This window comes from Quercus robur, chromosome 3 (genome assembly GCF_932294415.1).
Source record: "Quercus robur chromosome 3, dhQueRobu3.1, whole genome shotgun sequence".
NCBI lineage: Eukaryota > Viridiplantae > Streptophyta > Magnoliopsida > Fagales > Fagaceae > Quercus > Quercus robur.
Genome location: NC_065536.1, coordinates 2024556 through 2036982, shown reverse-complemented (window position 1 = coordinate 2036982; position 12427 = coordinate 2024556). Strand labels below are relative to the sequence as shown.

Genomic DNA, 12427 nt, shown 5'->3' with positions numbered 1-12427 from the left:
TAAACAATTTTAATAGGTAAAATGCAATTATGAAAAGAAATATTGTAAATATGAATACAAACCATAAAATTGCAGCAGAAAAGCATGGTATCTACAAAATGCAGCCCCACAAAAGAAAATCTGGCACAAAAAATAAAATTGCAGCAGAAAAACAAAAGAAATTCAGGGGAAGAAAAGAAAAAATTGAGCAATTCAAAAGGGACTTTTCAATTATTCTAGTCGTAATTTGGTGATTTCTGAGGTGGAAAGAGAGCAATTCAAAATCTATATAAAAATGATTTAATTAGTGGGTTTTAAATCCAAATGGATACAATTGAATGTTTTGATGGAGAGAAAGAGTCGAAAGAAGGAGTGTAAGAGGAGAGTTGAATTTGATTTAATGGGAAAGTCAAAAAGAGAGGGAAAATGTTCTAAATTTGCATGCACTAATTACCCTTTTTTTTATTCATCATCATTGGTATAAACATGATCAAAGCTTTTGATTTTCTCAAATCTCTTGAAAAATTGTTGCTCATGGTTTTCTCAAATCTCTTCACACTTTGAGTACGTTTGGATTGGGCTGAAAACCCAGCGCATCTGCGTCTGGGTCTAGCGTTTTTCTTTCTTACTTTTTTTTTTTTTTTTTTTTTTTTTTTTTTTTGCACACGTTTGTAAGACTTACGGCTACTGTTCATGAACGGTAGCCGCAAAGTTGGACTTTTCTCCCTTTTTTTCAGCCAATCAGTGCACACTGTGCATTGTTTATGAACCCACAAATTTCACTTTTTAGCAACTTTTTCATTAAAAATGGGTCCCATGGTACTATTTACACATTTTAAAATTATTTTGTTACAGTATTTTTCAGTTTTCAGTTTCAGTTTTCAGTTTTCAACTGTATCCAAACGGACCCTTTGTTGTGTACTATGCAAGAAAAGATTAATAAGGAAGAGTTTCTCTAATTGTTTCCTTTGTACAAAGATATTTAAATTCATCTGAATATGTAGATATTCTTACAATGGACTTTAGAATACTAGACTTTACACTACGAGAAATGCTATGTCCACAACATTTTCACAACAAATTCTAAGTAGTAGGTTGTTATTGGTTGTTATGAGTAGGCAAAAAAGTAATTTAATGTAGATATTCTTACAATGGACTTTAGAATACTAGACTTTACACTATGAGAAATGCTATGTCCACAACATTTTCACAAAAAATTCTAAGTAGTAGGTTGTTATTGGTTGTTATGAGTAGGCAAAAAAGTAATTTAAGTTATAGATATAAATTAGAACCAATAACTACTTATCACTTATGATTTGTACAAGTGTGGGATAGAAGATTTTCATATTTGAATTTCTAGTACCTTCTAATTGCCTCTAGTACTATCAAAGGCCTTGTAGCTAAATTGGCACCTCCCCATGTACAAAGTGTTTGGGGGTCTAGGGGGAAAAAGGTTCGAGCTGCGGGGTTAGCAGCATGTTGTAATTATTTCTCAAAAAAAAAAAAAATTGCCTCTAGTACTAGTACTCCCCTCAAGGTGGACTGTTTATATGAGTAACGCCGAACTTGTTGCTAAGGCGATGAAATATTGGATCCTTACTCAAAGGTATAGTATAAATCTTAGGAATTTGTTAAGAGGATCAATTGATCGTCTTGTTGAAAGGTTTCCCATATAGTTGTTTTTATCTTGGATAGTTTTCTTTGAGTTTTCTACTTTGTCACTATATATAGCTTGGGACTTATAATTTTTTTTTTTTTTTAATAATTGATTTATGGTATGGTATTTCTAATTTGTAGTGATTAATACTGAAATTGTTGATCACATAAATTGGTTAATTGGAACATAATTGTTATATTTGCTAATTGGCGATGGAGTCTTCAAACCAGAGGCGATGGCGGCGGCTTGATCTATGAGGGATCAGTGAGGGTGAGGGAATTTGATCTAAAGAAGAAAGAGAGAGAGAGCATGGGTTGAATCTATGAGAAGAGAGAGAAAGAGTTGAATAAAATATAGAGAGGAGAGAGAAAAAGTTGAATAAAAAAATATTTTTTTTACCACATCTGTCAGTACCGTGCCAAACTTATCATGATACTGTAGCATGTCTCAAATTTTTGACATATTTAACACACCTCTTGAAGGTGTGTTTTTGGTGTTTGGTGTGCCAAATGTCAAATATTTGGCATTTGACACACCTAATGGTAATGCTCTTACTACATCTAATATATATATATTATATAACTATTAATATAATTATGGACCGAATTGATCAAAATGTTACGCTAGCTGATATAACTCAACATATTATATAAATTAATTTTCTCCATCCATAAAAACCTCATGTTGGATATCTTATTCTCTTTTGGTCTCGTTTTAATCAAAATAGAAGATGTTTAAGTTAGTTGTATATCTCCAAAAAAAGGGGGGAAAAAAAAGAACAAACCCAATTAGTAACTAATATGTCCATCATTTTTGTTTGTATAATTCATCATGTAAAAAATGTAGTTTACTACTAATATAATATAAGTAAATGAAAGTTTAAAAGGTTTCCCATATAGTTGTTTTTATCTTGTATAGTTTTCTTTGAGTTTTCTACTTTGTCACCATATAGCTTGTGTCTTATACTTTTTTTTAATATATAGTTGTTTTATGATATGGTATTTCTAATTTGTAGTGATTAATACTTGTTGATTACATAAATTGGTTAATTGGAACATAATTGTTATATTTGCTGCATAATATATGACCAGAGTTTAGACTACTATCTCATCATAATTTAGAGATTTGAAAGTCACTAGTTACCTATGTTTTATTTCATTGGTAGTTAAATTATAGAGCTCTTAGCAATACTTATCATTTATGGAACCTTTACTAAACATTTTATTGGATCCCATTGAAAAATGTAGTATGAACAGAATATGATTCATTGTTGTGGAAATAAACCGCTCTTCTTCTTCTTTTTTTTTTTTTTTTTTTTTTAAACGGAATTAAACAAGTGAGGATTAGCTGTATACCTCCAAAAAAAAAAAAAAAAAAAAAGGACAAACCCAATTAGTAACTAATATGTTCGATAATTTTTGTTTGTATAATGCATCATGTAAAAAATGTAGTTTACTAATAATATAATATAAGTAAATGATTTGTTTGGTCATGGACACTGAAAGGCAATTACATGGCATAAAATGGCAGAAGGACTAGTCGGCAATAATTAATTAATTAAACCTTTTGTCTATTGACAAAGCTTCTTCTCCTTCCCATGTCACGTTACCTGGGAAAGACCAATTACATGGTCGAATACTCGAATATAAATTCTAAAATGGTTAGGTACTTAATTAGGTCGGTTGTTTATATATATATATATATATATATTATGCTTCTTGTTTACTAGCAAAGCATCTTCTTGCTAATATAATGCCAATCGCTAAAGCTCAATTAGTAGTCTACTGTTTAGGTTAGCTGTGCTTGTCTGGATTTAGTGGCAAAGCACGGTCCTACCCAAAGCATCTTCTTAGCTGTGTATATATTCAAGGCCCTCACTATGATACAGACAATATGGAAAATGTAAGCTTTGACTACACCTCTTAATCCCCCAGTAGCTTCCATTTTGTTACTATGATTTAAAACTTAGTCGGCAATAATTAATTAATTAAACCTTTTGTCTATTGACAAAGCTTCTTCTCCTTCCCATGTCACGTTACCTGGGAAAGACCAATTACATGGTCGAATACTCGAATATAAATTCTAAAATGGTTAGGTACTTAATTAGGTCGGTTGTTTATATATATATATATATATATATATATATATTATGCTTCTTGTTTACTAGCAAAGCATCTTCTTGCTAATATAATGCCAATCGCTAAAGCTCAATTAGTAGTCTACTGTTTAGGTTAGCTGTGCTTGTCTGGATTTAGTGGCAAAGCACGGTCCTACCCAAAGCATCTTCTTAGCTGTGTATATATTCAAGGCCCTCACTATGATACAGACAATATGGAAAATGTAAGCTTTGACTAGACCTCTTAATCCCCCAGTAGCTTCCATTTTGTTACTATGATTTAAAACTTAGATAACCACATGGTGGAATGATGTTGAGTAATTTTATTGGAATCATATAGAACTACATAATGATGATTAAACACACAATTATACCTCCTAGATAACTTTAAAAAGCTGACAGAAAAGCACCTTAATTATGAGAAGTTAAAAAAACAAAGGAAAGAAAAATGCAAACCTTCAACATAATAACCCTGATGTTGAGGAGAAAATAGATGACATTAGGGCCTCAATATATGAAATCTGTAAGGTTGAATTTATTTAATCATCTTGTTGGCTTTATTTCGTGCCAAATTTGCTTGTATTTCACAATAATCACAATATACTAACAAATAAATTAATCACAATATTTACACTAACAAATAACAAAAACAAAACTTTTCCTAATATGTTCTAAATTTTTCTTAAAAAAAAAACTAGCAAATAATCACAATATTGTAAAAACATTACCTGAGAGTGTTGTGTGAGATGAGTGGCGTGAGATGAGTGTTCTGTGTGAGTGCAAGTGAGAGTTTAGAAAAGTTGTTTCGAAGAGTATAGAACTGAGTTTCTGAAGAGAATATAGAGCTGAAGCTGTGAGACCCCACGGTAAGGAGGAAAACAGGTCCCAGCTAGGACCCACGGCAACACGTGGAGGGCTGGGGACCATTCATGAAAATTGAGTCCTCTGGACTCGATTTGGGGTAAGCCCACGTGACTGTTGATGCTGTGGGATGAGACTGATGAGACTAGGAAATTGAGTTCATTGGACTCGTTTTTTATACATAGAAAGCGAGTTCAGAGGGCTCGATTTATATGTATAAAAATTGAGTCCAATGAACTTGGTTTCTTGGCTTACAAACCGAGTCCAATGAACTCGATTTCTGGCCTACGTGGACACTCTGGCCACCTCAGCTGCTGGCAAAATAATAAAATAACAACCCAAAAATCGAGTTCTTTGGACTCGAATTGTTAGAAATCAAATTACTTTAAACGTTTCCTAACTAATGATATTGTTTGGGTTTTATAGTTATTTTCTAAAAAATCCCGTGTGTGTGTTTGTGAGAAAAAGAAACAAAACAAATGAGGTAGAGAGGTGACCGGCCAAGAGGGTGAGATATGAGTTGGTAATGGGGAGATTGTGTGGTTGAGGAGAGTGGCGTAGGTGGGTCACACGTGTGGCTTCTTAAAAAAAAAATATTTTTTTTTCTTTATTTAGGCCGGGGCGTTACATTCTTCTTTGTCTATCGTTTCTCCATTACCCCTTTCCATTTGAATCTCCGGGAAACTTCCTGTTTCTTATATTGTCAATCGGAATTTCACTTTCCAAGTATGGCTGAGGGACTTGTTACTGATCTCATTAAGCAGCTGCTTTCAGTTGCTGCTAGGGAGGCAGAACAAGAAATAAGGTTGGTCATCGGTGTTAACGAGGAAATCGAAAAGCTTAAAGGCAATCTACGAACTGTGAAGGCAGTGCTCAATGATGCTGAGAAAAGACAAGTTACTGAAGAAGCTGTGAAGGTCTGGTTAGAAAAGCTCAACAACGCATGCTATAAGATGGAAGACGTGGTGGATGAGTGGAACACTTCAATGATCAAATCAGCAATTCAGAAGAAAGAAGAAAATGTTGATGATGCTCCTGTTCTGAAGAAGAAGGTATGCTCCTTTATCCCCTCCCCTTCATATTGTTTCTGTCAAGTTGATAAACTTGTTTTGCGTCATGACATTGCTCACAAGATAAAAGAACTGAATGGAATATTAGATGAGATTACCAAAGAGAAAGATAGGTACCAGTTTCAGTTAACCAATGACCCTACCACTAAAGTACTTGAGCGACCACAAACTACCTCATTTGTTGATATGTCTGAAATATGTGGTCGTGATAACATTAAGGATGATCTATTGAGCATGCTATTGGGCACGGGTAGTGAAGAAGAAACAAGCCCCCATGTTGTCTCTTTAGTGGGCATGGGAGGTATCGGAAAAACGGCTCTTGCTCAACTAGCCTACAATGATCCTAAGGTGCAAGCCCATTTTGAAAAAAAAATGTGGGTCTGTGTTTCCGATCCTTTTGATCAGTGCAAGGTTGCCAAAGAAATTATTGAATCTGTTACAAATAAATCCCCTAAAATTAATGCATTACAAAGTCTATTGAAAAAGATTTGTGCATTAATTAGGGGGAAGAAGTTCTTCCTTATCTTAGATGATGTGTGGACGGAAGACTACAAAATGTGGGAGCCATTCAAACTTGCACTTAAATGTGATGTTCAAGGTAGTAGAATTTTAGTTACCACGCGTAAAAGCAGAGTTGCGGAGATGATGGGAAGTGCAAGCACAATTAATTTGGAGGTATTGTCTAAAGAAGATTGTTGGTTGGTGTTTAGTAAAATAGCATTTTTTGATTGGGATCCTAACCAAAGTGAGCAACTAGAAGATCTTGGTAGGCAAATAGTAGACAAATGCAAAGGCTTGCCACTTGCTGCAAAGACTCTAGGGAGTCTCATGCACTTCAAGAGAAGTAGAGAAGAATGGAAGTGTATTTTGGATAGCAATTTGTGGGAATTAGAAGATGTGGAACAAAGTCTTTTTGCTCCATTGTTATTGAGTTATTATGATTTGTCCTCACCATTGAAACGATGTTTCACATTTTGTGCTATATTTCCGAAAGGTTATTTCTTTTCAATCAATGAGTTGGTATTTATGTGGATGGCACAGGGATATATAATTCCAAAGGCCAATATGGAGATAGAAATCATGGCCAGAGACTACTTTGAAAATTTAGTCATACGCTCTTTCTTTCAAGATTTTGAGAAAGATAAGGATGATGGCAAGATAAGAATGTACAAAATGCATGACATAGTGCACGACTTTGCGCAATTAATGTCAAAAAATGAATGCTTCACAATCAATAATGACATAGAGTTGGGATCAAATTATAAAAATTATCGCCATTTGCAGTTAAAAATTCCCACAAAAGCCCAATTTCCTAAGTCCATTTATAGTGCAAAAAGTTTACGCACCCTAATTTTTGCATATAGTGGTGATTGTAACTTATCTACTTTATTCTGGCATTTTAGATGTTTACGGATATTAATTTTGAATTGTAAACCTGGTTTTATCTTAAAGGAACTTCCGGTTGAAGTTGAAAATTTCCTACATTTGAGGTATCTTGAGATAGTCAATTATTGTGGAGATAGATTGCCTGAAACCATTTGTAATCTATGCAATTTGCAAATTTTAAAAATTGCAAGTACTAACTATGTCCCGAAATTGCCGCAAGGGATGGGTAAACTTATTAACCTAAGACATTTTATTTTAAAGTTCAGCTACTTTGTGTCGAACGTAGAGTTTCCAAGAGGTTTTGGGAGATTGACTTCTCTTAGAACATTAAATTATTTCAGCGTAAGTGGTAAGGATCATAGCGAAAGATGTAGATTGGGAGAATTAAGAAATTTGAATCACCTTCAAGGGACTCTTGAGATATATGGGTTGGGGAGCGAGGTAAATGCATGTGAGGCTGAAAATGCACAACTGAAGAAGAAGATAGGCCTTTGTACTTTGTTACTATGGTTTGACGAAAGAGTTCGTGGGGAAATAATAAGGGAGATGGATGTATTAGTTCTGAATGCCTTAGAGCCACCTCCAAACTTGGAAGATTTAACTATCGGAAGGTACCAGGGACTGACAATGTTTCCTAATTGGATGTTGTCTTTAACCAAATTGAAAAAACTTGATATTTACGCTTTAAATTTAGAGTGTTTGCCTCCTTTGGGGAAGCTTCCGTTACTGAACTCATTACGAATAAAGTCGAATTATTTGAAAAATGTGGGTGATGAATTTTTGGGAATCAAACCCAAAACGAAGAAGGAAGACAATATGATAACAGTATTCCCAAATTTGAAATCTCTCACATTTGATTTTTTGGGTGAGTGGGAAGAATGGATTGGCATTGGAGGAGAAGAAGAGAAAGAAGAAGACTGTATCATTACCATAATGCCAAGTCTTCAAAAGTTGGAAATTTTCGACTGCCCAAAGTTAAAGTCGCTACCGAACTTCCTTCATACAATTCCATTACAGAAATTGGAGATCAGATATAATTCGATTCTCAGCGAACGTTGCCGAAGAGGGTGAGGAAAGGACTGGTCCAAAGTTTCCCACATCCCTAACATCATATGTAATTTTCAGACTCTGCAAAAAGACGGTCAGGAATTTAACCCGCAGGTAACTTCTTCTTCTCTTTGGATTTCTTCTTTTTATTTTTTCAAAACTAAAAAAGAAAAAAAATAAATTAAACATTCTAATTACCTGCCAAAATTTCCCACAGAAAATAAAAAGTTGGTTGATGAATTTATCTAATTCTCATTGATTTTGAATAACTAGCACGCATAGAATGTGGTTGCTTAAAAAATATGTAGTGAAAACAACTCCAATTACTACCTACCTCTTTCTATTTCTTTTAAGGTTTAATATTAATATATGGGTCTTGCCTTATTTTCTCGATTTGTTCTATGTATAAAGATTGATCTCAAAAAACTCATATGGCTTTCTTTTGTTGAAGGAGGCTTGCGAGTCAATCGAGACATGTTTCCCTAAATAGTTTAGCTACAAGTGGAGATTTTTGGATGATGATGGTGAAAGAGGACTTTTGTCTGTGTGTTGGCAAATTCCATTCTTGACTTGATTCAGTCTGTTCTAGTCATGGGTAACTTCTTCTTCTTGTTCTTTTATTATAACAAAATATCAATTAACAAAGCCAAGGTATATCTTGATATTTTCTTCATGATCATCTGTCTGGTTTTCCTTATCATTTTCTCCATCCATAATACCTCATTTTAAATAATTGATTCTCTTTTGGCCTCATTTGAACCAAACATCTGATTTTAATATCTAGGAAGTATGTCTTGTGATGAATCAATTTTTCAAATGTGGATGCACATTTGAGAAATGGCCACAGAAGCATGTCCTCTATCATTTCATAATGGAAGCAAGGAAATGCATCATGGAACATACCATGTGTAATCCATATTATACAGTGGCTGATGAATGGTGAGCTAGGTAATTGACCATTTTTCAGCTCATGTAATTTCCAGCCTCATGTTTTAGGGTTTGAAATTAGTTTACTAATTTTCATGGTTTAGCGTTATACATTTAGGCAATGATGAATACAAAGGCAAACGGATTACTCGTCTTAATGATTTCGTATCATGGAAGAGGGGGAAGTGTGGGATGTTACCACCAGGAGTGGAGGGAAAGAGATGAGAAATGCTTGCTTTTCTTTTCACCATTGGTAGTTGCCCAATTTGGAAGTGACATTCAAAAATGGATATGCCTGAATTACTCACCAATATGTGCAAGGAAAAAGGAAGAAGCCAGGCAAGCCATATTACTATTGTTCACCCTGGGCAGTTCAATTCTGATTCACCTATAGGTAACTTTAAATTCTTCTCTATATTCTTCTTTAGATGCTTTTGCATTTGCTTTTTATATCCAACCCTTAAGGGCCAGGGAATTTTTTGGTCTCATTCAATCAGAACGTCATGCAAAATCTTCTGTTCTCATTTGGTCTCATTCAATCTTAACATCATACAAAAGCCCCACTACTTATGAAAAATATGGTGCAAAAGCCCCGTTATCACATCTGAAAATCTATAATTTTGAATGCTTGAATCCTTTTTTTCATTCAACTGGTTAAAGAGAAAAGAGGGATGCCCCCATAGCTCAATCCTTCTTTCATTTATCTAGTCTTGAGGTTAATGGGTCATTTGCTATTTATCAAGTTCTTATGCCAATATTTTGTGCTTTTTCTTTGTCTCAGAGGTAGAGGTGTTTCATAGCATGGAAGAGTGCAAAGTGGGGGAAGGAACCACCAGTAGATATGACGATATTAGTTTATTACAAATACTTAGGATAAAGTACCAATCACAGGACAACATTCTTGGTAGTGAATCAATTTTTTTATTGGTTTGTTGTGACTTCTGTTCCTTTTTATTTCCATCTGTCTCACTCAAGGAGTTTCTTCTGCCATTTTGTTTATTTCCTTGAAGATATTGAAAATCACAAAACACTAGATAAATATATGTACTCAATTCCATCTGTTTTTATTTCTTAATTAGTAGTCGAGTTTCCAATCAAAATGCACTACCACATTGTATCCATGATTTCCTTTACTTTTCCACCTATCGTTAGAACTATAATTCAAAATACGCATGCAATTTGAATATTTAAGTATTAGACACATGGAATCGAGTAAATATATTAGACACAAGTCTGATTTATTTGGGCCTATGGCTAAAAACTAAAATGAAGACATTGCATTAACAAAATATTTTCTTAGTTTCATCAATGCAAAGTTTCTGATTTGAATATTGTTAGTTGCTTAGCATTTGTCTATTTAGACTTCAGAAGCACTTCATCTTCCCTTGATATATTTTGTAACTATCGAAAAGAAAGTTCCTCAAAGCTGGGCTGTAATCTCATATTGATTCCTTTCTAAGCAATTAATTTGAGTTGGAGCAAATAAAGAATAAAATTGAGTGCAAATAGAATTTGGCTTTCAATTTTTGCTATTACAAATCGATAGCAAACATTGTTGTTCATTGTGATTAAAAGTATTATAGTTCTAATCATTTAAAAAAGTATGCTTTCTTTGCAAAGTTCTTGCTTCTAATGATGTTTGTTACCCTGAAAAAGCCCTAAATCCCTGCCACTAGGAAAAAGTTAGTCACTTTACAAGAGACCTAGGAGGGCGGAGAATATATGTTCAGCAAGCACTCAGGGATGCAAGCATGGATTTTGAACTGCCAAAGGAAGTAAGTTTTCCTAAGTTTTCCCTTTTTACATAGTACTATTGCCAATGACCAATTCTCAATTTCTTCCTTCAATTATTGCTCTTTCTGGCTTGCAACTCTTACTTTCTTATATCATTCTCTACATTAATTTGTGGATTTGGTTGTCATTCATGGATCAGATCAAAGATGAAGCTTGCTAAGCTAGTAGCCAGCCAGTGTTTTAAAGTTCTAAGCATGGAGAATGTTGGTCTGCTGCAGCCAATATTGTCCATTGTGGCCTCATGTACTTTATTTTTTCCTTATCATCAGGCTTACGTGGAAGGTTTGCATCAGTAGTGTCTTGTGGCCTAGTGAATACCGATTTATGTTTTCCACTGGTACAATTCAAGTTCTATTTTTGGTCCACTGTCCATGGATTTGATTCTAAAACAGTTCAAAAGATTCATTATAATTTGCATAGAATTGATAATCAAAATAGTGGCATGATCATTTTTCTGTTGTTAGTTAATTTCCTGCTGGTGAAATGCTTGTTTTGAAGCTGCTGATGTGGTACCATTTGTTTAACATTATTTTCTGATCCTGTGCAGTGCATATTCAGGTTGCTGTTTTCTAGTTCCAACATGAATGTTGCTGGTTGAAAGATGTTGGCCTCTTCACAATCATTGCTGGTGTGAGTTTACTCAGTACAAGTAATCAATTTCAAGAAAAGCCAAGAAATCCGCCCGGATCCCCCTTTTAGGGTATATATTTTGTTATTGTTCTTCTTATTCTTGTGGAAATTAGGCTTTTCAATGTTCATTAGTGGGTAATCTGCACAACTTGTTGGTATTTGTACTAAAATACTTGGATTTTCCATTTCCGACATACCTAGCAGCTCTGGGATATTTGGATATGGAATGCATTTTTAAAGCTTTTTTCCATTTCCGACATGCATTGCAGCCCTAGGACATTTTCCATATCGATTTTGCTCGAAGACTATCCTCTGTTTTTGAGAGGGGTCATACTTCAACTTCTGCTTCACAGTTAGGCAGAGTAGGAGACTTTAGTACTTGATTGCATCTCACCTTTAGCATCTTAGTAGTTTTTGTAATTGGGAATTTACATAGGGAGTTGTAAATTTGACATGCACCAATATATTATACCTTTCTGAACAAATTCTTTCTACACAAACTTTCATAAATATCATATCTATCTTCAAAATCCTTTATGACTGAAGAATAAGCAAATGTCTATTCCCCTAGATCTTGGTCTGTATACCTCTTCCAGGGATTGATAGCCTCCTTGTCAACATTGGCTTCAAGGTACTCTCATGGGACCTTGAGCAACAGAATAACTTGAAACTATCATGGCTAACTCTTAAGACAGATATCAACATGCATCTGATGCTGCATATTCAACCCTTCGAAATTCAGATTCTTCCTTCCTGCTCAACTCAACTATCTCCCCTTATCTCTTTGGTGAATCTTGCACATTTTATTCATGTTATGATAACTCTCATACCTAGTGAATAGAAATTTAGTTATAAATTTCTCAAAAAATCATTATCAAGTGATCCTATTTGACGAGATAATTGGCCAATTTATTTGTATTTTTTTGTGCTCTTTTAGTGTAAGCTAAATCATCATATTTT

General features: G+C 34.2%; 1 protein-coding gene across 1 annotated transcript; it reads left to right on the top strand.

Moving 5' to 3' along the window:
• Positions 1–5341: 5341 nt before the first annotated feature.
• On the top strand, positions 5342–8140 carry LOC126716520 (putative disease resistance protein RGA3). Its single transcript, XM_050417337.1, has one exon. The coding sequence runs from the start codon at positions 5342–5344 to the stop codon at positions 8138–8140; it is 2799 nt and encodes a 932-aa protein (XP_050273294.1).
• The last annotated feature ends 4287 nt before the right edge of the window (positions 8141–12427 follow it).

Bases quoted from the DNA above. Each gene is read 5' to 3' on its own strand.
- LOC126716520 (XM_050417337.1), top strand. From the start codon at position 5,342: ATGGCTGAGGGACTTGTTACTGATCTCATTAAGCAGCTGCTTTCAGTT.